The sequence below is a fragment of the Natrix helvetica genome (genome assembly GCF_964273705.1).
Source record: "Natrix helvetica genome assembly, chromosome: 2".
Taxonomy (NCBI): domain Eukaryota; kingdom Metazoa; phylum Chordata; class Lepidosauria; order Squamata; family Natricidae; genus Natrix; species Natrix helvetica.
Genome location: NC_138552.1, coordinates 243,058,977 through 243,086,460, shown reverse-complemented (window position 1 = coordinate 243,086,460; position 27,484 = coordinate 243,058,977). Strand labels below are relative to the sequence as shown.

Below are 27,484 nucleotides of genomic sequence, written 5' to 3'. Positions count from 1 at the left end.
GGAACTGGCAGTGACCCAGGTCTGGCACTCCCCCAAACTGGTTCCCCTGTGCTTCTGCGCGAGCAATTTTTACTGCCCTGCGCAGGCACACTCAGCATGTAACAAATGCTCCCACAAGTGAACCGACAGTAGTGCCTGACAGAACCCACACCTGGAATACATCTAGCTAAATAACTATCCATCCACAATTTGTTTCCTATGTTCGATCTCAAAGAATATTCTGTGAATATGGAGGTATATAGTTTTCTATAGTAATTTAAGGGTTTAAAGAACTAATCAAACCATCTGTGATGTAGTTACCTAGAAAGGTTCACTGATCTCTACTGAGCCTTAAAATATACACACACGTACACATGGAGGATTACAGGAGGAGATATACCTAATTTGTCTGCAGCTCTTTCCTGAACAACTCAATATTTGAGGCCAGGTTTTTTTGGGGGGGGGTTGCATTTTTTAATTAATAATCAGCACCTGCTTGATTCTTTCTCTTCAGCCATTCTAGAATCTGTTCATCTTGTCCCATTATATGACAGCCATTTAGAATTATAATTTCAATCATTGGCATCTCAAGGGCCTTTAGATCATTTTTCAGCTTGGATTTTATCACACTCTTGATGTCCCCTCCTAGGACTAACAATTTGCTAAAGCGGCTGACTGCTCGCCTGCTGATTTAGACCTAGCAATCATCACACCTGTCTTCAGAACTTTTATCTTGCAATGTATTCTGAATATGGAGCTTTTGCTAAAAGCTGTTTGGAAGTTGCATATGATACAAAATATCATGTCTTGCATCCTACAAAGGATAAACAAGAACATATTACATCAGAACTGTATCATGACATACAATTCTACAGACCCAGCTGTGGCAAATAATGCTATGAGCACTTTCAATGAATGGCTCTATTACCATAGTTTAGCTTGCATCTTAAAAGAGTATACTATCTTGTCATATATAATCACAGCAAATATGAGTAATAGTTATATTCTGGCCCTGAATTATGTATCTCTCTTATTCAAACATATGTTAAAACTCCTCACAGCTTAACTTTAAGGGAATCTTTTTAAAAAAAAAGCATTTGGGATAAGTGTGTTTCTTTTTAAAAACCTATAGTTTCATTCTGAATACATGTTAGAACTCATGTTCAAACTTTAATCTGAAAAATAATTTCTGTAGGAATTATACATATAATAAAGTTCTAGCACATGTGGGGGGAAAAACCTGGACACACTATATATTAGGGAAGGGCACAATACGGATCATGGGTATCAAACTTGTTGAGTCACCTTGCCGTCACGTGATGTATGGCAACATTTTCCCCCTTCGCGGAGCTGGGGTAGGTGTGGCCTGAGCGTGACGCATCTGGCCTGTGGGCTGCCAGTTTGATACCACAGGTGCAGATGACACTCTGCTGATCAGTTTTGTATGAATTTTGAAATAGTATTTCTTTGTGTTCATTCTAGAAATGATGGATAACTTTTAGAGAAAAATCTCCCTTTACAGTGAAGAAATCCTAAAAATGTACACTTGTTTGTAAATTGCAAATACTCTAGGGAATTGTGGGTTTGCTTGGTTTCAAAAGAGGTAATTATGGAAATAGATCAATCAATCAAGATTTTTAAGCTATTAACAAACAAATGGCTTAAAAGTGTATGGCCAAATTTTACCCCTTACAATAGTAGGGGTAAATGCTGAAGCAGGAATCAATATGATAGATGTTATTGTCTCTTACAATTTTTCAGATAAAGTTGTATGTTGAACATTGTTTTTCTCAGAATGAAATGCCATTGTTTTTTAACTGAAGTGTTTGTTTTTTCTTGAAATGGGTATGAAATGTAATTTGTTCCTTATTTTTTAAAAAAATTCCAAACAAAAGCAACTAATGGCACAAGATCACATTAACAGAAAGAAACTTGTCAGCAATGTTGATCTACGCACAGTCCAAAATGTGCATATGTGTGCATAGCCTATGTATATGTCAATGATGACATATGATGACAATGATGGAGAATTTAGGGAATTAAATTCCATGTATCTTAAAATTTTTGGAATTGAGAGACACTTACCTTCGTATGCCTACTATGTATATACATGCACATACACTCACACACATAAGCATACATATAAACCTATACCAGTGTTTCTCAACCTTGGTCATTTTAAGATATGTGTTATTTAATTCCCAGAAATCTGCAGTCAGCACTGACATATGCATACTGAAAGAAATAAATATTTAAGGGGAACAGCATTGTGGATTTAAAAAAAAAACGGTTCAAGGAAAATAGCAATTTTGCCTACTTAATACTCAACTACATGGAACATCAACATTCCTTTGCCTTTGTTGTCTGACTTTCAAATGGCTGGAGTGTTTGATTGTATTCATTGTGTATTTGCTTCAGAAGAAGAAAAAAAGTAAACTTATGTATCATAATAGTGATATTTAATGTGACTATTTTAATGCTATAAGGATTGCACTTCTTTATTTCTTGGTAGATCTAAATGGTTTAAGATAGTGAAATGGATTAGGTCACAAGGATTTTGTGTATAGGAAAGAATCAAAGCTAGTTTATGCACCTGAAGCTTTAACTCAGTTGGCGTATACTTGTCAGATCTAGTCAATTGATTGTAAATCACATTAATTTCAGTTTAACAGTCAAGCACATAACTGCATGTACTCAAGACTTTAGAGGTGAAACAAGCAAACAACAACAACAAAATAAGTCTTAGGAAGGGGCTAGTACACAATATTAAATATGTGCATAGCAAATCATATTTAATTGAAGAAAGGATTGGTAAATAGATAAATTGCATGAAACTTTATAACATTCCAAACAAGATCAGAAATTGAAAAATCTTCCAATACATTTGCAAATACACTGAAAGAAGCAGCATTGAAATAAATTGCTAATGCTGTTACTAGTTCCCATCTATCTCAATGTTACCCACTCTAAACAACCCTTCCATCTATTGTCTTCTAAATAAACACAATAAATATACTCTGAAGACATTTTTCATCTTCTATTTCACTTCCATCCAGAAAAATCCAGATGCTAAATGAGGTATCTAACATCACTGTCCCAAATCTCATTTTGATGTCTACTTAGCAGATGCATACACCATCACATTCAGAATTATAAATAGACTATAAATACGGTCTCTTTCCATTGCCTGGCTGTATCAAACATGCCATCAAATTTAAACAGGAATATCTTCTAAAACATCTGTCACCACAAAACAAATAACTGATAGCCAGATGATAGTGTGTGATTGGTTCACTCTGCATTACAGAGAGACTGCTAGTCTAAAGGTTTTTATTAAATATGAAAGCTTAAGATTTATGTTATGGGTGATGAGGCCAAGAATGCTGTGAAAGTGAAAAAATATGGCAACAGTATGCAGTACATCACTGGCAAGATAATTATTTATATAAAAAGTTGGCATTCTTAGACTTCCAATACATAGCAGATGAAATTCATATATTCAAAGGAGACATAATAATAACCTGTCGGCCGGTAGTGATGGATATGTTTTTAATCCAAATGGCCACAATCTTCAGTCTACCTGTCACAAAGGAACAAGGGAAAATGGATTTTTTTCTTTCATAATTCTTAAAAGTTGAAAGACAAAAATCTAGAAGCATGATAAGTAGACTATTCCAGTGGACAGATGGACAGGTAATAGCATAAAATGAACAGTCCCAGTGCCTTCACTCACCCTGTTTTCCATCTTTATACTGACAAATATGATGATGAGAATACCTTTCTTTGCAAACAGCAAAATTGTTATTAAAGCAAACCTGACAAATTTAAATTAAGAGTTTAAACAAAATATAATTAAAATATTGAAGTAATGAAATGAAGTTCTCTGCAAAGAAGAACAGAAAATAACTTCAGGTGATTTTTTTTCTTACTAGTAATGTGTGGCTTTGATGGCCTCCTTTGAAGCTTCAATCTGCATGCTACTAGACTGACTTCTCATTATTTCTTTAATTAATCAAATTCATCCACTTAAACTGGGCTGATATGTACTATACATATTCTTCAAATTCTCTCAAGAGAAAGAAAGGGATTAAGACTCACAAGTGTTCTCATACTCCATCTGCACACTTTTTCTCCCAAAGGAACTCACCCACTCCTCCCGCTTCCTCCCTCTTTGCATAGGAAAAATATTAACTGGATCCTGATGATCATATCTTGGTTTAATAAACTAAGATATAATAAAAGCTTCTGTCTGCATGAGCAATTTCTTCATTGTTCCCTTTATATGAGTCCTTTGCATTTGCCTGACTAAAAAAGAGTAGTCAATTGGTTTTAATCGTAGCTTGCATGAAAGGGACTTATGGGCAAAAGTAGTCAAGACATTATTGTCTGAATAAAACCATAATCTGTAGGAAACAAGAGATACATTTCTTCTATTTAAAGTTCTCACTACTACTTTAGTAAAGAATTGTGAGCAAAATATTTTAAAGAAAGTAAATTGCATTTTCCCATTTTTTTTATAAATTCATAGCAACAGGGTATTTCCTTTTCAGATTTGTTACAACGGATTTGACCATAAAAACAAAATATGGGGGGGCATCAGGATAATCTGAAATAGATTTGGGGAGGTGGGATTCAGCTAAATGAATGAAAACCTCCACCATTGGATGGCAGTAGAATTGCAATTATTGACATTTTTCTGAGGTAGTATTGTGGTTTTCTGTTTAATCTTTCAGGAATCCATCTACAAATTATGATGGATTCTTAAGTCATCACAAAGCCTTTATGTAAAATGAGCAAAGACTTTACTTTAGTCCAAACAAGCGGGAGGTACAACAGAAATTAATATTGCTCTATATTAATGGAAACTGTTCTTCTAAATCTTGTTTTTCCTCAAACTATTATGGTTTTGTAATCAGTGAGTATGAAAAAGTCACAAACTATGAATATTGGTATGTCCTTGTTTTCTCAGTATTCAGTTCACAACAATGCACTGAAACCAACCTCATGATTGGCCCAAATAGCTTTGTTTGCTGAACTACCTCCTGTTTATACTCTTCACTAATTTCTGGAAATGAATTTGGCAATTAGAAAAAGTGAGAGATTGGCAACATTAGAGATGCAGTATGCAGAAGGGAGAAAAATGTTTCCTATCCCAAACTAATTTTTAATATGACTCATTTCTCCCGCTGGAGCTCAGGAGCAAATGTGTCATTTGAGGTAATATACCCATTTGGTCTCCAGAAAAATTAACTACTTAGTTCCTTCCAAGCTTTCATTCAAGAATGGCTAACAAGACAGAAAGAAAGAAGGAAATAAAGTTTTATCCTTATTCACCTGGTCTGACCGCTTTACTTTGTTATTTGCACTTCTTTTTGACCCAGACAAACTTACAAATAAGTTTCTTGTCAAAATCATCATAAACTTGAAATATTTTCCACACTTCATGCTAATGGGGAACATGTATTTCTAAAAAAGAAGTCTGAATATATAATATATAATTAAATAACATATATTTTTGCATCTCTGCTACAGAAAATTATTCTAACTGTAAATGAATTTTTAATCTAAAATAACTTGAAGTGTCCTAAAAACAAAATTATCAGGTATCTCTTTATATTTATTTAGAGATATTTCTTTATTTATTTCACTTATTCAAACCAAATATTAAGTGTTAAGAAAGGAATGCCCAGCACTTAGATCCAATTGTGTAATAGAAATAATGGAACTCTGTGTAACATTATTAAGTAGTCCTGTAGATGCTGCATAATCCTATAATTAATAAATAATGTCAATAAAGAGCCACATTAATGCTGACATCAGAATTAAAAGCTAGCTTTTAATGCAATTCAAACTGACTGCGAAAGCTTAAACTTAGTTGTTACATGAAGTCTAAATAAAGCCATTGTTTACATTCATAGGAACTGTGTGTTCTTAGCTAAAATGTGCAAGTAAATTTTAAATTCCTAACTTCTGCTTAATCTTCAATGTTTCTCTTCAAGTACAATAAAGTCTACAGTGTGCAATTGATGGTACAATATATCTATATAAAATAGTGCTAGATGAAAAGTTTGTGGAGAAACAATCAGGGAAAAGCTTATTTTAATTGCTCTACCATAGCAGGCTATTTTGGATGTTCTGCATTCCCACCTATCCACCCAACCCCTTTGTCATCTAGTTCCCATAAAATAATCTTTAAAATATCTGGCAGTGATATAAAAAAAATATGCAGTAACAGAACATGGCATCAATCTGATAGAGGTACATATTATATATATTTACTTGTACATGCATACAGTATTAAATATTATTCGTGTCCTATGTTAAGTATTATTCTATCCTATAAACATTTGGAAAGTCATTATTAGGCTTTTTTGTAGGTTGCCGCATGCCAACGTAACAGATTTTTTCTGTTTGTTTGCTGTCCACAACCATAAAGCTAAGCATTAAGAAAATCAAATAACTACAAAAATTGCATTTTCCAATATATTCACTCTGTTAAAAAAAAGTTTAATTGGTTCGCTTAATATATCAACAGAATAAGTAAATAATCTGTGGTATGAATGAAATTTCAGGGACCCCAATATTTTATTGATTAAAAACTACATGAAATTTGCATAGCAAATAATTAAAAGAATAGTGTTTTAAATTGAAATAATACAAGTAAATTCTTGGAGTATTTTTATGCATGCCGCTAGAATCATCCTCATAACTATTTATTACATGTATGTGAAGTTATCCTAATGATAGCTACAATCTTATTGACTTTAAACAACATTAAAAGAGTTTTGCATCGAAATTGAAAATAGATTTGACAAGGACTAACCTTAAAGAAAGAAATCCACTCAAATTTCTTTGAAGACTATGGCTGAATTTCATGCAAATCTTAGAAAAGTAGATAGGCAGCTAAGATATCAAGATACTATGTTTCTTTATTGTACAAATCTAAAGGTACGCAAAGTAGTGATACCTAATCATGATTTTTTTTAATATATAGAGATGCATCTGTTGAAAAATTCTTCTTTTATGTTTGTCTTGGGAAAAAAGCCAAACAAAATTAGACCTGAATGGGTATTGCTAAAGAACTGAAATTTCTCCTCGGTTATAGAAGTCTTAATGTCTGACTTCATGTTTTCAATGTATCATAAAAATTGCTTTAAACAAGTTTTGTTTTTATTAAAATTGGGAGAATATTTTTTTAAACTTCACAGATAAAGCCAATATGTCAAATATAATAATTTGCATGATTTGATTAAAAAAGTATAAATAATTAAAGATGAGCATAAATTGTCCAATTTTGCAGGTTAATTTTAGGAACTGTTTTAGCTGATTATATTATAACCTTATATTCTTGGCTGTGTATTACAATAGTTCTGCAATTTTCTTTTGTCGCTTAAAAAAACCCTCTATTAGTTTACAACAATCACTGTATGAAATTATATCTGGGGTTAAAATAAGATTTTAAAGGACAGAGGGAAATAAAAATATCTGATACTTTTTCACAACCGAATTAGTTTAAAATAAGAGTATCCAGGGCCATTTCACAAGTTATAAAAGCTCTAATACCTATAAAGTCTTGGTAGACTGAGATCTCCCCATAGCTCTTAAATTGTATTGGTTAAATTAATTCTCTAAGTATTAAATTTTAGCAGCTTTTACCTGGACTAATGTTTGCCATTTTTTTCACCTAAGAAGAGGCTACATTTTAATGGTAAGCCAGGCTATCTAAATCAAGATAAAATTCATTAGAGTGTAATCTTCATAATCACCTGTACATTTAAATCTAGATGCGAATCAGATGCTCTCATGCATTAAACACATTCCAACACATCCCGTAACGAGGTTCTTCCCGCCACCCACCCAACCTTGTCCCCCCACCACCACCACACACTTTTATTTTCCTTCCTTTATTTACACTAGAGGTACCTAAATAATTCACACTGCCTCCTTTTCAGGCTGAACATTCTTCTGTTGAAGCTTGCAATGAGCAATTGCAGTAAGCAGATGGACACATGAATGCAGCAGGTGGGGCAGATGGCAGACTGCCTTGTCTGACGCTGGCTGCCTTGGCTTGCACTGCCTTTTCCTTCCAGGTACATTATCGTCAGTGTAGCAGAAAGGGGCATGCAAGAAAGGAGAAGAGAAGGGGAAGAGAGAAAAATCTATGTACAAACCTACGGGACACAGTTAAATAAGCGACCAGCTGTTCGCTTGCATTTTCTAACCAAATTCCATTTTTTTAATCTCAAGGAAGATTCTCAGATGCACCACCCCTCATCCACTCATAGCCTTTTACTGACACATTTAGCAATAGAGCTATCTCATAAGAAAGGGATAACTTAAAACCTTCACTAGCATCAGGAAAACAGCTGATGCTTTTGAAGTAAAAAATGCATGCTGTTGTTTCCATCCCTGAAATGTATTTCTCCACTTACAAACTCTTCTGCATTCTGTGGTATCAACGGATCACTTAAAAAAATGTACTGGGTTTCTGCCTGAAGCACACCACTTGTTAGAGGCAAACCCCGAAATCCCCACTGATTTCAATAATAGTGGATTCACCAAACTTCCAGGTTCAAGATACATAAAAAGGAAATGCTGTAACAATGCAATTTTTAAAATCTGAAAACGCAGGCAATATATTCAAAATGTACTGTAGAAACAACAGCACATAATGCAAGCATATACAGCTTTCTCAGTATTGTCATCAAATATTTTTATCTGCTTTTCCTTGTGATATATTTCTGACTCATAATCAAAAGGTGACCTCAAAAATTTACTTCAAATCCCATTTATGTCCAGATTTCTGATGCCTTACTTGATTTTTAATGGCCTTAAGGCCTTTTAATGACCTTAAGATGTGCATATTATGTTTATATTGAGAAATAAACTCTGTGCCTACACCCTTAATCACTACTTCTCTTGAGATCTTTACGAAATACATAAAGCTAATTCCAGTCTATATGATCAGTTATTTTTACGTGTTTATCAATGTAACAAAATAGAGTTTATTGCAAGCTTCCCCATTCAAAGGATGCAGGAAACATTTTTTGGATTACTGAAGGAATAGGAGATAATCCCAAAGAGATGGGAATTGATTGCTTTAAAGCTGATCTGAACTTGCAAAAGCACTTGGAAAAATGTTTATTCAAACTTTATCTTTGCACTTCATATAAGAAATTATTATTAGGAAGGATTGAGGAGAAGTAAAGAAAAATGCTGAAATTTTATGTTGAAATTCCTGGTATATTTCTGGTATAAGACAAACAAAGGTCTATTTAAAATCTCACAAGACAGTCTGCTCTCATAGGATTTGCAGACTGATTTTGAGGCCAGAAAGGTTAAGCACTTTGGATAAGCTTCAGATAAGCATGCAAACTGTTACATACTTATGATCACTGTCCAAGACTTGGTCCACCATTAACTGCATGGTAACAAAATATGGAGGCACACCAATAATCCTTTCAAGGAGAAGGGAAAGGTATGCAGAAAGAGAATAGGAGTATTCTTTACTTATTCTTACAACTAGAGGTCCTACTTAATATTTTGGACATTATTTGATTCTAAAATTAATAATAATTTTAGTAAGTTCTGTCCTTGCTTCTCAGTTTTTCAATTTTTAAAGTGCTTGGGAGTATTTTTGCTTGTAAAAAACAACTAACATACATTAAACATAACTGAAAGAAGGAAGATGGAAACATCTGAAAAGATTAGGAAACGAATCCTTTCAAATATATTTTAAGGACTATGTCATCCCTTATCTATCTATGTTAATCTATGTGTATTATTTAAAATTCAAGTAAAGTCAATAAAAGCAGTAGCTGCTTTTGAAATACAGAATTTAATCCAAAACTGGAAAACTAAATATTGCATTTTTATATAGTGAATGTAGAAGCAAGTTCATATATGAAAATTATTCCATAATATAGGTGCTCTGTGTGATTTTTTATAAGTATTTTAGGCTTATAAAAATCTATTGTTCCACTATCATAATTTATATTTCACAAATCTTCTGAATACAGTATTATATTCAGATAGATTTCAATGTATGTATGTATGTATGTATGTATGTATGTATGTATGTATGTATTGTATTGTATTGTATTGTATTGTATTGTATTGTATTGTATTTATTTGTTGGCATTCTATATAGCTTACAGTGTTTCAGAAGCATATAAATGGAAACTTTCTTCATTTTGTAGAGAGCCAAAATACAATCATGATGTATCCATTGATTGTTCAAGTCGCTATATGCTTCCGAGGAGGAGAACATTATTCATTAAATGCTAAATTTAGCTAATTTATTTACTATGCATATTTCTTTTCCCAAATCACTAATGTATTTAAGTAGCACTAGAAAATGTCCTGAATACATGCACTAGATTGTAAAGATCTGATTGCATGTCTACTCTATAATTCTGTGCAGGATTTTGTTTTTTTTAAATAAATCCACAGGGTTCAATGGGACTTAATTCCTAGATTTTAGAGTTTAACAATAAAGCCTCAACTCTATTATTAACTTAATAATGTTTTCAAGTATAAATTATAAAAGCTAAGAAGAGTTCTGCCTGATCATAGATTATATTTAGAATTGTGTATACCAGTGCTATCATGTGCAGGTACAGAGAAAAGAACACAGTATTTGAAAAAAAAATCATTCTTATGTCCCCGTGCCATTTTCAAAAAATGAGATGTTTCCACAGGATGGGAAAAGAGCTGTACTTTTAAATTAGCTACATTGAATCTAGATACCATAATTCACCAAAGTGCACAGCTGCTACGATTGGGGTCAGAATTTCAAAGGCGCTGAAACTCAGCATCCCTTATTTTTTTCTCAATGGGAACTGCAGGGTGCAGAGCAATTTTTAAAACAGCGCTTGCTTTGTTACCAGCCTAATACACAATATAGCTGAGTATTCTCCAAAACCTTTCCTTATATTCTAGTCTTCAAATAAATCTTGTAGAGGGGTTATCAAGAAGACTAAGAATTGTCATATGGAAAAATAACACCTTTAAAACTGTGTACTTATATATCAGGAAACATAGACATCAAAATAAAATAGTCAGCATATATTTTGCTCCATGTGTATAAACTTAGTAATGCTAAAATGTGAAAATAACCACTAAGATTTTCACATTTATTATGTTTTTAATTTCCTTGCCAACAAAATTCTCTATGTGAGCTACATGGGTATTGAAATCCGTAATGATAAAAGCATTAAAAAAAAAAGAAATTAAGAGCAGTAAATACAATTAACATATACACAGGAAAACAATCAAATCAAACATGAAATATCTCTATCACAATGCATTCCCATTATTGCTTTTTTCTCAGTTTACATGTTCATTCTGAGAACTGAGAGAGATGGGCAATAAAGAAGTGTGAAATATACTTAATAAATAAATAAGAAAAATTTGACTATTGCACATTTTAATCCTATAGATAATATATGTAAACACCATTATTCATAATAATATAATCATAGTTATAGTAATAGTAGTGATTTCTACTTCTGACTATATTTGCTTCTAACAATATCTCACTTTCCCCCATTCAACTTTACTTCTATGGGACTGAATTAATATAATCATACTTTTGAATAAAAGACCTAATGCAAAATTCAAACAGGTCCATTGACTCTAAGGGTGCTTGAAGAACAGACTACTCAATGATGGGGACACTTAGAAGCAGTATAAAAATATTACTTATGGCAGCAACTGAACAGCATCATTTACTTAGCTTATTGAACAGTGTTTAGTAAACTAGGTGTGCGTGGTATGGTACTGTTTCTATTTGACTTTCCTTCCGCAGCCAGGGCAGAGCTTCTGTTTTTACTGCACACTTTGGTTCAATGCTAATCCTGTTTTATGTTGTTCACACCTGCTGCTTACTGATGGTTTATGGTTGTGCTGCTCTGAGTCTATCTATGCTAACCCCACCTAAACTGTCAACAAAAGTCATTCTGCTGAACTCAAAAAGAAAAACCAATTCTAGGTTGTTGTTGTTTTTTAAAGTAGTGCACATATATTTGAAGTGCACATGTATTTTTGCAAAGATGCTGGTACAGTAACATTTTCCTTAAAAGCTAAATCCTTGTTGCTGTTCATATATATTCAGTATGCATTTGTCCCAAATATGGAAGTTTTACTCCATTAGAGGCCTCATTCTTTTTCCATAAAGGTATATGTTTTCTGAGACATAAAATGATACATGTATCCAGCAATCTCCTACTGTATTTCTAAGGATTTCCTTTTGTGATCACATCTTTTCATACATAATTTTCTTATGATAGTTTGAAAAAAATAGGAAGAATAATGAAAATGCTATAAAAATAATCATTATAAATATCTACAGTTCATATAAAACATGAATGTATTTTCAGTTTGAATTATAAAAATATTATTCAAAAATGCAAACACACTATGTGATTTTTTTGTGCTAAGTCTTCTGAACATACATGGATTTTTATTTTATTTTTTGCTTCACATTGACAGAATGGCTACCAAAAGCAAATCTTATTTGTCTTATCAGTCTGAACATTAAAGAGCACAATTCTATAGAATTTAATCTAGAAAGAATTGCTGTTGTTTTAATCAGTGTAAGGTTTCTCTGATATGCTATTAAGGTCTGCAGAATTTCAACAACTATAGAAAACAAACTATTTCTGCTGAGATGCATAACATTAAAAACTGTAACTAGCTTTTTGTTGTCTTTGTAGATTCTTCCTAGATCTCCAACAAACCCCCAAGTTTTGTTTTTCTTTTCCTTTTTCCTGGGGATGTAATACATCACTGCAATTCTTTAGCAAAACTAAGAATTTAAAAAAAGAAGTGAATGACAGCATTTGTCCATCTCTCTTGGGATCATTAGCACCAATAATGGGCTAATAGGTACTATACCAGTGCATTAATTTGCTCTGAATTTGAAGTTCAAGGGCTGCTATCATAGAACAGCTTTAGAACAAAAAATGTAGGTAGACTTCCAAAGAAATCAAAGTAGTGTCATATCCTGTGCTCGATCAGAGTGCCAAGGATCCTAGGCACAGAGTGTCAAGGATCCTAGATTCAATTGGGGAATTTGCAAATAGTCCCAGAATCAATTTTGTATGTACTTTCTTTCAAAAAAAGCCACTCAGTATCCCCTAAATTAGAAACCAAATTTAAAAACAATTATTTTAGTTTCTGATATAATGGTGGCATATGTAGCTAGAAACCTAAGCTATTTGCAGGAAATCTCTCAGAGTTCTATCCATATATTATAAATGTACATTATAATGTTCAATCATAATCAATATGGCACACTATAATCAATAACCTTAATAAAGCACCGGCTGGCTATAGCCTTCTGGTTTTGCAAATGCCTGTGCTTCCCAGTTTTAAACAGAGACACGCAAAACTGGTCCAAGGCTCCTCTCCCTGAAAAATCGGTATTATAACTTAGTCTCAGCCCTACCGTACAGTATACTGCTATTGAACTCTTCCAAATGGAGCCAAGAATTTATTTAGAGATATACTGTTTTGAAGATGGCTGCATAACAAGCTTTCTGCTTTAATGAAGAGCTGATTGTATCTCACTTACTTCCACAGCAGTTCATTTTTGTGATGTGACCGAGTTCAGAACTTGACAACTGACTGTTGGAGTCCCCACACCTTTAAAACTTGAAATCAATCCACAAAGTAAGAACTAAATATGGCATTTATGACTGCTGTAAATGCAATCCTGTAATCTGTATTGGAGTTAATGCAATATATTCCTTCTGAACTGCAGGAGAACGGAATGCTAATTCCTAGTGTGAAATCAAGACAAAAATACTTTTTAAAAACTTAGCAGAAAAAAGAAAAAAAATTGAGCAGTCTTCAAAATGTCTGTTGTGATCTCAAATTGACTATGTTTAAAATCTAACTATATTACTTGGATCTGAATTCACAATCCTACATAATACCTAATTCCAGGGGAAAAATCCAGGAATGCTAAAACATTTTTTAATCAATCAATCAAATTGTATACAATCTGAGGTTGCTTAGTTACATACTATATGCTTCACTGGGAATGAAGTATATGTGGATTTATAGAATATTGTTTTCTCTACAGTTTTCTCTAGAACTAAGGAGAAATTTCCTGATGGCTAGAACAATTAATCAGTGGAACGACTTGCCTCCAGAAGTTTTGGGTCGTCCAACACTGGAGGTTTTTAAGAAGAGACTAGATAATCATTTGTCTGAAATGATATAAGGTTCCCTACATGAGCAGTGGGTTGGGCTAGAAGTCCTCCAATTTCTTTTCCAACTCTGTTATTCTGTTATTCGGTGTGTCTGAAAAAAATGTGGTGGGTCTTATTGCTTTAACTCACTATTTCCAAACGCTTTAACAGAAGAAAAGACTTCTCTTTTATTTTTCATGGCACTATTTTCCCCAGGCAGAGAATTTTATTTCTGTTTGAATCTTAAACCACTGTATTTTCAGTGATGCATTTTTATATTTACAGTTGACATCTTCACAGAATGAAGCCTTTCTTTCTTTGAGCGATAGCTCGAAAGCATGAAGTTCGCCTCAAGTAATCAAATTACTTTACAGTCAAATGAAACCAGTGATTTTTAGCTAAAATTTCATAAATCTAACTGAATATTTTTCTTTAAATGCCTTAAATTGCAAAAATGAACCTGTGCATTGAAAAAGCATGCTGAAACTAGACAAGTATAGGTGCTTAATCAACATGTCAACATTTTGTTCTCAAAGTTCCTGTCTCATTTAGAGGTACAGAACAAGGAAGTTACTGACATAAATGGGTAACAGTGATTTTATGGAGGGTAATCAATAAAAATTCCAAATCAATCTATTGTGGTTTGCTCTCCAATTTATCAACCGAATACACCAAATTTATCTGCATGATTGAGAAGAAATTTAACAGTTAAAAATACAATGTTACAACAGTCTCAAACTACCATAGTATCTAAAAGATATCTAAGTCAGAAGCAAAACATGATAAATATTATGCTTTTATTATTCTACCATGGAAAGTGAGTCAAAAGTATTTTTTTAAAAAAGATAATGCATTCAGTTTCATTTTTTTAAAAAATTGTATGTCTTTTTTTAAAAAAAAACACTAGGATATATTTTATTGTCTCCACTAAAATTAATCTAAATAAGATGATATTTCTGCTTTATTTTTCCTTAAAATGCAGAACTGTTGTGGATATTCAGCAGTTTACATCAGATACTGATCTGAATTGAACTTCATATCTCATATATTAAAACACAATAGTGAAATTTGGAATTATGAACTTAATGCTCCCTATCAATATGGATATGCACAGAACAGGATGCAAGAGACAAAGGTTCTAAAATGTTCTGAAGACTATTTGAAATAGTTATTCTACTTCCAAACAGTTCTTATTGTTGCAAAAATGCTTCTTTCCCAATATAATTTGCAGTTTAAAATAGGTAATAAGTTCTCTGGTTCATAACTGTATACTTACAAGTAACCTTCTATTCAATTTAAATAAAGGGGCAAGTCATAAGTTGTTTAAAACGTTCGCTTTTGCTAATGTAAAAGTGTTGGCATTTTGCTCCATTTCTGATAAGCTGGTGCCTGTGGAAGTGATTATTTTTTTCTTATTTAAAACGTATCAGCAGTCGAAAGTACTCTCAATCTTATCAGGTGTATGAACAGCACAGTTACTGAAAACAGATTGTCCTGTTTCTCTCTCTTTCTGCCAGGCTATCAGATAAACCCAGCTAACTAACTGTATTTACACACAATCAAACACAAGCTGTATCTTGGAAGAACTGCTGACTGATTTCAACATGCTACAGGTTTGCTGTTTGATATTAGAATCAGAAAAATATGAAGAATCTGTACAGTATCCCCAACTATTCTCAAACTACAGCCAGGGAGAAATATATATTTATATAATGAGGACCACTGACATTAGAATAGAGGTGGATCAAAAGAGGCATGAATGGAGCCAGAGTTGTACTTGAGATTTAATAGATTTTCCTATAATGGATACATATCAACACTGTTCGAAGTTCGCCGTTTGTGTTATTACCTTTTAATTTTTTTTTTAAATGTTTTGCGGCATCTTAAGCAACTGATCAATTTTGTTCTGAATGTGTCACAATTGACACATTTGATTCAAGGTTCTGATGCAGCTTATTCTACAGTCATTATTCCACCAAATGCCAAAGAGAATGGAGGAACTACTTTATCTCCAATTCCTCTGAAGGAGGATTTTTTTCAGATTAAAGTCTGGGACATGATCCCACCTGAGCAGAACTCAATCTTGTGACTTAAGTCTCAGGAGCAGAACAAACCATTATCTAGATTGGTAAGAAAACAATGAGATGAATTAAGCCAAGTGTGCTCTGCTGTGTAATTCACCTGATTGTTGTTTCTCCATCTGTGAAACTATGGTCCCTATGATTGATGGGGCAGGTGTCACTCATATTAATGTAAATCACTAACAGTGGGTGTTAGCTCTTGCTAACTTGACCTACTTCTTAAGTAGAAATCATTCAGTGATATAACCATACAGTGCCTAATTCATATCTTTTTGATGCTAAAAATCTCATCTCCCATTTCTACAGATTTTGGGGAAATATTTTAAAAAGTGTACCTTAGGCCATTTCATACCTGCGGACCATACATCTGCTATGAAAGTGTTAATAAGAATAAAAGTTGTAAGTTGATAAAATAAATACTTCATAATGAAAAGAATTATTAATATGCTAAGTTGGAAAATATCTGTCTCCATGCAAATTTTATACAGAATTTATTACATTTATCTGCATAGTGATATAAATATGATATCGTTTGCAAAATTCATTTTCTTATCTTTTCCTTTTTTTCTGTCTTTGCTCAACTTAAAGTAAACAAAAAGCAAAACAATTTATTTATTTGTTGATTCACTAACCTACATGGACCAGGCTTGCCAAAATGAATTCCTCTGGTGTATATTTCAGCCATAATACCCTTTTCATCTGACATCACCTGGGAATATTTAAGAAAAAAAGAGAGCCTTTAACTTACAAATCAAGCTAAAACCTACAGCATGTCCCAAGATATTACAAAAAAGTGGAAATGTATTGGAAATAAACAAAATAGGCAATTGTATATACAAACAGAAAAGTCAGTGCTTGCTTTCTGATATTTTATGCGTGGCACATTTTTAAAGAGCAGATTGAACATGCTATGTCATCCATGATATATTATTTTTCTAATTTCTGGACGTACCAAATGGTATAAAACTCTTATAAAACATTTTAAACACCACAGATTTTAGAAGAGAGTAAGAATTGGTCTTCAATACTATTTTTGGTGAACAATTATGAGGAAAGAAAGGAACAAAATCCCATGACCCAACACACCTTACTTTCCTTATTCACTTGCATCTGTATGCAAAAAGAAATTTAATTGTTGCCTAGAAGTCAGTCAACTTTATTCCATGTAGCTTTTCTCATTATTTCTTACTGTCTCTAGATCTGACTTTTTAAAGATCAGGTATAAATAGAGGTTTTCTAGGTTCTGAGTCTATATATATAATGAAGGCTGAAAACAAGCATTGGCAATGTGTTCTGATTTTAACTAGCCACAGCCTTCAATCACTGATCACACCTATTAAAACTCCCTTTGTAGCCCTTTACATCATCTTGCGACAGTTCAACCAGCTGTTTAAGGAAAAGTCGTATGAGAGAGCAAAGCTAAATTGACATATCTGTGATACTTCGGATGCCCCACAGCATGGCTAATATTAATTTGTTTTCTTTGGCTAGGTAAGTGCTGCCAAAACACATTACGTATGGCATGTAGTTCCAATCAAAATGATGAAAAGGAGATGTGCCTTTCTGTCTCACTCTAAACTTGAAAAGACACAGAAGAATAAGTGAGATAGCAGCTTGCAAACAAATACAAATGGACTATATCCTGACAAACATCTACCTAGATTTTGTTTTCCCATTTCCTTCAAGAGGGGCAGGGTCAACAATGAACGTTTCATTTATTTCAGTGGCTTGCATCCAAAAAAATCTACTACACAGGTGGAAGAATTATCCCATACTATATGTGGGATGTTGATCGTTGCCCATCTGTTTGTGCCCTTCCTTTACGGGCTTCAGAGACATTCCTGATCAATGTTCTCCTTATACAAACACAGCATCTTATATAATAAACAATTTGGGTCAATGTTCATATAATTTCCAAGTATTTATGCTTACAAAAAGTCAATCTTTTAGATTAATCTTCAGTTTGATGAATGTATTGTACAAATTCAGCTTGGATAAAAAACAAACATTAGTTTTACAATTACTTAATCTCATATATTTTGATTAGGATCCCTTCGAATAAGTTGCCATAAATTGCTACCACAATTTAAACTTCATAAGCAAACATGCATAATTGTGCAGTAATAATATCTGTATTAATAAATTATTTGTGGGAAAATTATTTGTGCATGATTTGAAAAACCTGAAACTTGACATTCAAAGCCATCATAGTACAATAAAGGATCAGTTTTGCCGTGTGTGTGTGTGTGTGTGTGTGTGTGTGTGTGTGTGTGTGTAAAGCTTTATCTGCACATGAAAATAAGTGAACAGATTAGCAAACTAGTATATTTTCCTGTTCAAGACATAATTTTCAATACAAACTTCAGTGAAAGACAATTAAAAATCCAATTCTATAGATGTCTTATGGCAGAACTGCAATTAAAGGAGAAAGCCATAATGTAGAGGTTTTATATATCTCCAATCACACAAGATGCATGTGTGTGGTGTGTATGTGTGCATTACAATCACACATACACATGTATTTTCTATCTCTGGTATATAAGCACATACACATTCAAAAATAATTAGCAACAAAATAAAGCAGAAATTCTAAGTAACAATAGTAAAAGCAAACTCTAGGCAAAAAAATTATTTTAGGAAATTAAAATAAGTTATAGAAATAAGCCTATGTTTAAACAACAGAGGATAGCTGTTTCACCTATATCCAATTAGAATGGAAGCAGTGTTACAATATATGCTATACGGTCTGCATATTATTTGAACAAATCAGGTTCATTTAACATCTTGAGCTCTTATTTCCTACTATAAAGTTTAATTGTGAATTTGGTGTTTTAGAACCTAATTTTTTTCTTTCTCTTTAATGAAGTATTTAAAGTTGGGCATACAGTAAAAAAATTATAATTTTATAGTTTAATTTTAATTACACTTTACAATTTGGAGGAATGCAAGCAAAATCTTACACTTAAAAATAAATAAATTTATAATATGAAAACAGTAAAAGTTGTATGTATCAGAATATTAACAAATGCTTGTTAAAAATGAATTTTCAATTTCCCTTTAGACCAATGTTTCTAATATTAAACAAATTGCACGTTGGAAGAGTAACACCTTTTATTATATCTAAAAAGTGCAAAGATAAATATCCTAAACTTTGTTGTATGAAATAAATGCGAAAATAACAGCATCTGGATTACCTATCTAAAAGAATGCACCAGCAATTGGAAAAAAAAAAAGACAGAATCAGGGCAATCTAATATCTACACTGTTCTTACAGAGTTTATTTTTTTAAGGAAAAAAAGTTTCAAAAATGTTTGCACACACACACTGTTTATAACACACAAATATAGACAAACAGATATAACAGTGGAACATGCATAAAGCAAGTAGCCACTTGCTTATGCAACCATTATCAGTTGCGATAAAATGTGGAATTGTTTTATATCAATTTAAATAGATGCTGATATGCCTCAGCCAAGTAAAACTGGTATTAAAGGGAGACAGAAGGAGAATTGGTTCCCAAACGATGGCAAACTTGTAAAATGGGGATGTCAGACTAACAGGGATTGCTGGTTGTCATTCCAGCGCTATCAAATATGTACATATGAGTATGATTGGAGACAGAGAAGTTAAATATTTCACTGTCAGAGAATGTCAAGAAGTGCAATTCATTTTCCTCTCTCTCATGTGCTCTAGGACAATGACAATTTAATACAAGGCCAATGAATGTAAAAGAGATAAAAACCGAACCAGCCTAGCATAATCATAGATTTCCTCTTGAGAGCTTGCTAGGGCTAGAGAGGAACTAGACAGAGACCAATATTTTATTTTATTTTTTTTCTTTAGTGTGCATGTGATAAAGCAAAATCCAAACTATATGGAAAATAACCAAGTTGTTTTAAGCTTCTACAGGAGCGTATCCAGTTTACTTTAAATTTCTTAACATTCAGCATTTTTGCTGATTGGTAATAGGCTAACAATATTCATAAGAGGGCATTCATTTAAGGCTGTCAATAAATATTAGTGCTGTTCATTTCTATTTGTTTTTGCACCAAGACAAAGGTCACTGTGCATCAGAAATGTTCAATACCAGGACATTTGCCAAGCTATTTGTATGCTGTTATTTAAACAACACAAACCAAACCAAACCTTGTGTTATTAGAATGTAACACAATTAGGCTCGCTTTTGAGAAGTGGCTTCAAGAATTACAAAGATAATCACAAGCAAGTTATCTTCTATGTTTGATGTACAGTTCCATGTGTTTTTAAATAATTGCAAAAGTGAGGTTTGGCTAATGAGGCAGTCCTTATCTGTCCTCAGCAGTCTAAGCGGAAGCATTATTTTCCTGAAGGCTTAATATATATATATTTCTTTCAGTGTGCAAACTGCTGTTCAGAGTAACTTCAGATCAGATGAAAAGAATAAAATTCATCTCTTAGCTTGCAATGGTCACAAAATAAAGAAATGACAGGAAGAAAAAAAAATCACCTTATACTGATTGCATTATTTTTTTAAAAAATGTATTGAGATCTTCCTTCTTGTCTGACATACTTTCACACAACTATTCAAGACTGCTGTTTTTATTACTGTTTTTTTCCAAAAGCATCAATTTAACAATTTTCCAAATTAAGTACTTTAAAAAAAATCTTTAAAAAAAAATTAAAGCAGGATAGTATGTCGGGGGAAGGGAAGATATAACAGTGAAGGAAAATGATCATCCATTCAAGAGAATTAATGAATATCCACAAGGGCTTTGCTAATAACACAGGTTAATTACTGCTGGAACAGACTAGGCTCAGTAAATAAAAGAAAAGAACCATAAACACATTAAAATGAACAACCACCACTTTGGAAAAAAAAAAAAGGTCAGGCCTAGCAAATGAAAAAGCTGTCAGATATTTCAGCATCAGCTTTTGCACTTTGTCAGCTGCAAAATTTTAAAGAAAATGTGTATGAAAAACAGAAATCCAAAGTTGGAAGTTTCACAGTGAGTCTATAACAAGGTCTACGTATTTAAGTAGATGTATAAGGATCCATTTTGAAAAGCCCTCCAAAAAAACTCATTTAGACAGCAGCCATGCTAATATCTTACACAATAACAATACATATTTAGATTTAAAGACAATGACTTTTAAAATATTTTTCCTGCATAAGAGTTACATATTGTATTAACACAGATAGGCAGAAATTATGTCAGCTATATTAGATAGAGAGATCTTATGTCAGGAGAGGTGACCAAACAGTTTTAACTTTCTCTTCACTTAATTACCCTGCCTCCTCTGTACCAAATATTGTTCACCTTTCTTGATCAAATTTTAAGATCAATGCAGCAAAGGAAAGGAAATTAAAACAAAAATAAATAACCTTTAATATCTATTTAAATAATGTTAATAAAGCAAGAAAAAAACCTATACAGCAGCTCTCAAATTAATACCATTTTTAAAACTAAATGTGCCAAAATCTTTGCACAGTTTTCGATTCCATGACTCTAAAGCATCTTTTGTCTTTTCAATTGTGACATCAGGGTTCACTAAAACCATCTGAAGTTTGTTGGCATCTGGATATTTTATCTTCTTTACTATTAAGCTGATTTCTTTGCTTATCTTTAAAATTAATTGCTTTATGACATTCACATTTGCTTTGTTTCATTTTAGAACTGTTGCACTTTTGTAGTGTGATAGAGATTGATCTCAAATTAATGAAAGGATCAGAGGAAAAGATAATGTGCACAATACAGAGAATATAACTGAAGTCACAAGCCTATTTGCTTTTGTATGCTTGGCATTCAGAGATCATGTTTAAATGTACTAAATGAGGTCCTCCCCCTGCCCTTTTTTGAGTGTTTCAATTGCCTTTCCTTCTTCCAACAGCTGTGACAACTGTTAAAACAGTAAAATTAAGTCTGCACTAGAAGCCTTTAGCCAACGTTACATTTTAATCAGAGGTTAGATGAGATTTTGTGCCATGATGGCAGTTTCATTTATAGTATTTAAAGTCACATACATATGCATACATCTGCACATATATCTCTTCCATTCTCTTTTTAACTATTATTTGCATTTACTCTCTTTTATTAAAAAAAAAGAAAACGCGAGGTTGACAGATGGCTTTAAGGTTTTCATTCTTCAACGTGGGCTACCTAGAATTCAAACCATACTGTCTTTTTATCACTCCACATTCTGTAAGTACTCTAACACACAGACACACACCCCTGCATATGCACATACAATAAAGCTCCAACTCTAGAAATATTCAGCTTCTTTATTTCATTCTTTTGACTTAATTCATAGTTTAGTTTGTACAATATACCACAAAGCCAAAGTACAATTACCAGCAATATTAATAGCAAGTAAGACTCTGTGGTTGATTAATTGAGATACAGACAGAGAGAAAGGGCTGTGCTCCTGGGCACTAGATAGCTCTACCTACCCAATGAACCACAGATCAATCCGGAAGACTTTTAATTGGGGGGGGGCGGAGGCAGTCAGGGAGAAATGGAAGTAGAGAGCTAATTGTGGCAAAGTGGGAGAATAATAAGACCTTTCCACCAGAGCTAAAAAGGCATATGCTCTGATTTCATTTAAATGCCTCTACTTTAAGAAGCTTATCAAAATTAATCATTCAAATTAGCTCTAAGAACAAAAAATCAAGAAAGGTCTTTGAAAAAAGAGCATCTTCCTAACTTTGGAATCTCTCTCTTCCTCTCTCACCTTCTCCACAGAAAAAAGCTAGCCATTGCAAGTTGGAACTGTGACAACTGCACTTAGCCACAAATTAAGACATTTTAAATCACACTGTACATCAACAGACTGATCGACAAACTGCATTTCAATTACTATTCTAACATAATTTATCTACATTCTTCTGCAGGTGAATAAGGAATCCTTTCTCTCCCTCCCCTTCCACGTATCCAAACATTATAGCACCCATTGGCATACTTTTTTTTATTAATCTATATCACATGCCAATGTTCAAGACTCTTTTTACAACCCCCCCCCCCCGAAATTTAATTGTAACTCACCAATCTAACATGCAGACACTAATGGCAGCTAGTAACCATATATCTAAAATACACAGTATTGAGTGTATTTTAGTATTGTCATAGTATGCATTCGGTCTTAGGCTGAGCCCCTTGCCAGCTCCTGCCGCCTCAGGTTTTTAAAGACCAAAATTAAGTTTGCAGGCTTTCAAAGTTGTGAAGCGATACACTGGTTTGGAAACCTTCTTCCCCTTCGGTTTATTTGTTCAGAGCTCAGAGAAAATGCATGCAGTCAATAATATTAAATGTGCTATATAGCCCAAATGTATTTTTATTTATATAAAATATTTCACTGGATAACGCTGCATTAAAAAAGAATAATCACTGTTTTTAAATTCCAGTCAAAAGCAAACAAAGCTCAGGTTGGCTGAGGAAGTAGCACATGCACACATGCACACATGCACACATGCACAGACAAACACAGACACCCCTACCTTTGCTACTTAATGGACCTATTTGTCAGTAAATGACTGGAGCCTTACATTAAACCTTAATTACAGAGCACTATCCTTAAAGTGGGATTAAACTCTTGAGCTGGTCCCCCACTCCCCACCGGGCTTGGCAAGAAATCTCAGAAAGAGGAAAGATCAAAAGATTATCTAAATCTTGTTTTAGACCGTAGCTTTCTTCCACTCATTTCAGGAGGAGCAGGCAGGAGAAGGGAAGGAAATGTATCTTTCTGAGAGATCTGCTGAAACAATTCACTCTGTCTTTGGGCCAAGCCAAGTGCCTATTCTTAGTACCTGAATAAGAAATGACTGTCACTCGCACAGCTGTTTTACTGACAGCCACGCCGCTCCCCGCTCAAAAGGTAACATTGTCGAGAGAGAGAAAACAACCACCACCACAATTCCTCCACTTGCTGAATTAACAGATAAAGCACAGCACAAAAGAGACAAGACGAACACATACCGCTCTACTCACGCACGCAAGACGCTAGGAGGCATTACCTGAAAGCGGCTTTTCAGATATTTGTTATTATTACTTCCCTCCCCACCATTAGGAAGAAGGAAAAAGTGCGGGGGGGGGATAAGAAAGGAAAGCGGGAAGCGGGGGGTATAAGAAGAATGGTAGGTACCTACTCTTCTTCGTAGTGCAAGGAAAAAGATTCAGGAAGGCAAAGTTCTACCGAATCCATGTGCGCTCGGCAACCATTATTTGTGCACCCCAGCTATAAATCAAAGTTTCCTTGACACAGGCACAGTGCAATTAACACAAATGTTCTCCTGGTGACAAGCCTATGGGCACAGCCAGTTGGGACCAAAAGCTCACACGCTCCTAATCAAGGACTTAAAGCCCCGATTGGAGCTTATAAATATGAAGTAGGGCTTTACATATGCATTCCCTCTGGCCCAGACAGAAACGCGATTGGTAGGGCGTCGGCCAATCAGCGCCGGCAAGAGCAGAGGCTGCACAGATTGAGCGCCGCTCGACAGGTACAGACGGGCGGAGGGGACTGGAAGGGGACAGAGCAGGCGAAGCGGTGCGGGGGGGAGGGAGGGAAGTGGGGAGAGAGGGAGAGAAAGGGAAAGCGACAACTGAGAACGCGCCGCAGACCTAAAAGACGCAGCGCCTTAAAAAAGTGGTTTGCAAAGCAACCCAGGCGCGCTTTCAACTCTTAACGGGGGGGGGGGGGGCTTTAACTCTTTAATCGACCGGTGTTCTCGTTTCTTAAACTACGGTTGGGCAGGAAGGTGTGCAGCCTTGGGTTTTTTTAAAAAAGAAGATATCGCCAGAAGGTATAATTTTGTACTGCTCTTCTCTTCCTCCTCCCCTCCCCCGTCTTCTTCTGTCTCCTGCATGTGTGCGTGGGGTGTGTTGTGCGGGGCCAACTCGGGATGGTCTGTTTTAACCACTCTATCCGTCCGGGTTCACTCGGCAAGTAGACTATTACTTGGAAAGACGAGAGACAGGTAGAACAAATCCGACCCTCCCCCCCCCCCGCTTCCCCGAACTTGGTTGCACTTCCTTCTGAGGAAGCCTGCATACGTCGCAGGTAGCTCCCGGGCATATTTCTTCATAAACAGGTCTGACTTGCTTGTCTATTGATTTAAGGAAGCATGACTAAAATCGGACCGTTAATTTTTGTGTCCCCCCCCCCCACCCGTAATTCACTTACATTCTGTTTCACCTTTCTGAATATCAGTTTGAGGAATCTAAATAAGTTTACATTGCTGACCTTTATAAACATAACATTAGCAGTGCTTGTATTTCAGCACCTTTTTTTTAAGAAAAAGTGTGATAAAAGAACTTGAGAGAAATTAATGTTTGAAAGCAAACACAGAAATAGGTGCAATGCATGCAGGTACAAACTGGTGGGTGGATGTGGACCCATAGCATATAAACATACTAGATACAATGGGTATGTTTTTAATTGAAATAATAATAGACCCGCTATAATTTGAACAATTAATTCTTTGGGTATTAACTGTCTTTAATGTGAACCTCACTGATTTCAAAGAAAATTACTTTCAGGAATGCAGTAGGTAAGACTTTTCAGCAATGTTAATATTCAATAGTGTAGCTTTGACAGAAGTGCCACTAAAAGTCAAGACTATAAAATTTTGAATAAGTCTGTATCAAATTGGTCTGTAATCTTTGAAATCTTACAGGCTTAATTTGATTGTCTTAATTGTAGACATTTACAAGCATGCCCACACGCACACACAAATCAAGGATCAACATGGATGTAAATATGTAACATGATTTACATTCCGCCTGCAAAATTACCCAACCTTCTAATTCCTTACTTCTGCCTGCCTTATGCCAGAGCTGATGACTTTCTTCTCTGAATACACTACTGATGTAAATCATTGTATATCAGACTCTGGGCCAACACTACCCATTTTCTAAGAATCTGCAAAAATGAAGGAATGGGGGAAGAACCCGTGTCCTGAAAGTGTCATTAATAATTAAACATGTTAATATAGTATAATTATTCTAAAGGTTCTTTTATATTTATAAAAATATTCTCTCATATCTGGTGATGAAATAATTATTTTAATCCTGGAAAATACTTCTTGTCACTAATTCAACTGAATTGATCCAATCTCTCTCTCTCTCTCTCTCTCTCTCTCTCTCTCTCTCTCTCTCTCTCTCCCCCCCCCGTAACGCACTCTATGATGAAAATAACATATTTTTTTGATCAAAACTAATCTGTGCACCTCTTCTAACTACAATAATGACATTCACAAATGGGAATACAACAGCTGTCTCCAAATCTATTTGATGGCTTGCACCAAAGTGAAATGACAGAAAAGAAAAAAAAGTATTTGTAAAAGCACAGGACATGTTTGCTTCTGTTTGTTTTGTTGAGCTTTGTAGCCTGTGAGATCTTTATCCTATGGACAGTTCATAGACTGCTTTTCATACATGTAGAAAATGCAAGTATTGGGGGGGGGGGGGTCAGAAATACACATAGCAAAACTAGAGTATCCACTATTAATAGAAAAACAGGTAATAAAATGTTTTATTACCAGCAGCATTTTTGCTACGTACGGAGATCTAATTAAGATGTAAATTTTGATTCTGAGCAGTGAGACAAAATCCTGCTACAGATATATTAAGCAAGTCTCTCCATGCTTTATAAATGAAGCATCTTGAACATCATTTGAAGCATTTAATGGAAAAAAATGACTTTGTAAAATGGATACTGTTTGTCTTCATATTAATTACATGCCATAAACATCATAAACTTTATATATATATATATATATATATATATATATATATATATATATATATATATATATATATATATATATATATATATATATATATATATATATACACACACACACATACACACACACACACACACACACACAGAGAGAGAGAGACGTTGGTTTTCACATGAAAAAATATCCTCATAAGCAATATATACCACAATATGATATCATACTTATTAAACTGAAATGAGAAATACAAAATTTACCTCATGTGTTTATTACAATCGGCTGTGAATAGTCTTTAAACTGCTGTTTTGTTTTGTGCTTTCCATCCCTCACAGCTCAGCTTTCCTTGTCCACAGTCCTTTTGCTCATCCATATCATTTTGTCTCTCCCCTGTCACCAAATTAACTATTGCTATCTTTCGGCCAGACACCTTACAGACATGGATCTTCGCTGATGGTAGTGCAGCTTAGGGGACCACAATCATAGTATTATAATTTATGCATTCATGAAAGGCA

The 27,484-nt window shown here is 34.0% G+C and overlaps 1 protein-coding gene across 4 annotated transcripts in view; it reads right to left on the bottom strand.

The window, feature by feature from the left end:
- The window catches only part of ESRRG (estrogen related receptor gamma), a 195,346-nt gene extending 170,767 nt beyond the window's left edge, over positions 1-24,579 (bottom strand). The window contains exons 1-2 of one of the 4 annotated variants that reach the window (XM_081942198.1): positions 24,374-24,579; positions 16,891-16,967 (exon numbers count right to left, since the gene is read on the bottom strand). In XM_081942198.1, coding sequence (XP_081798324.1) covers positions 16,891-16,964 — 74 coding nt within the window. In that variant the 5' untranslated portion in view covers positions 16,965-16,967; positions 24,374-24,579. The remainder of the gene's footprint in view (positions 1-16,890; positions 16,968-24,373) is intronic. The other 3 variants (XM_081942197.1, XM_081942200.1, XM_081942199.1) reach the window with 3 other exon arrangements.
- Between the last annotated feature and the right edge of the window lie 2,905 nt (positions 24,580-27,484).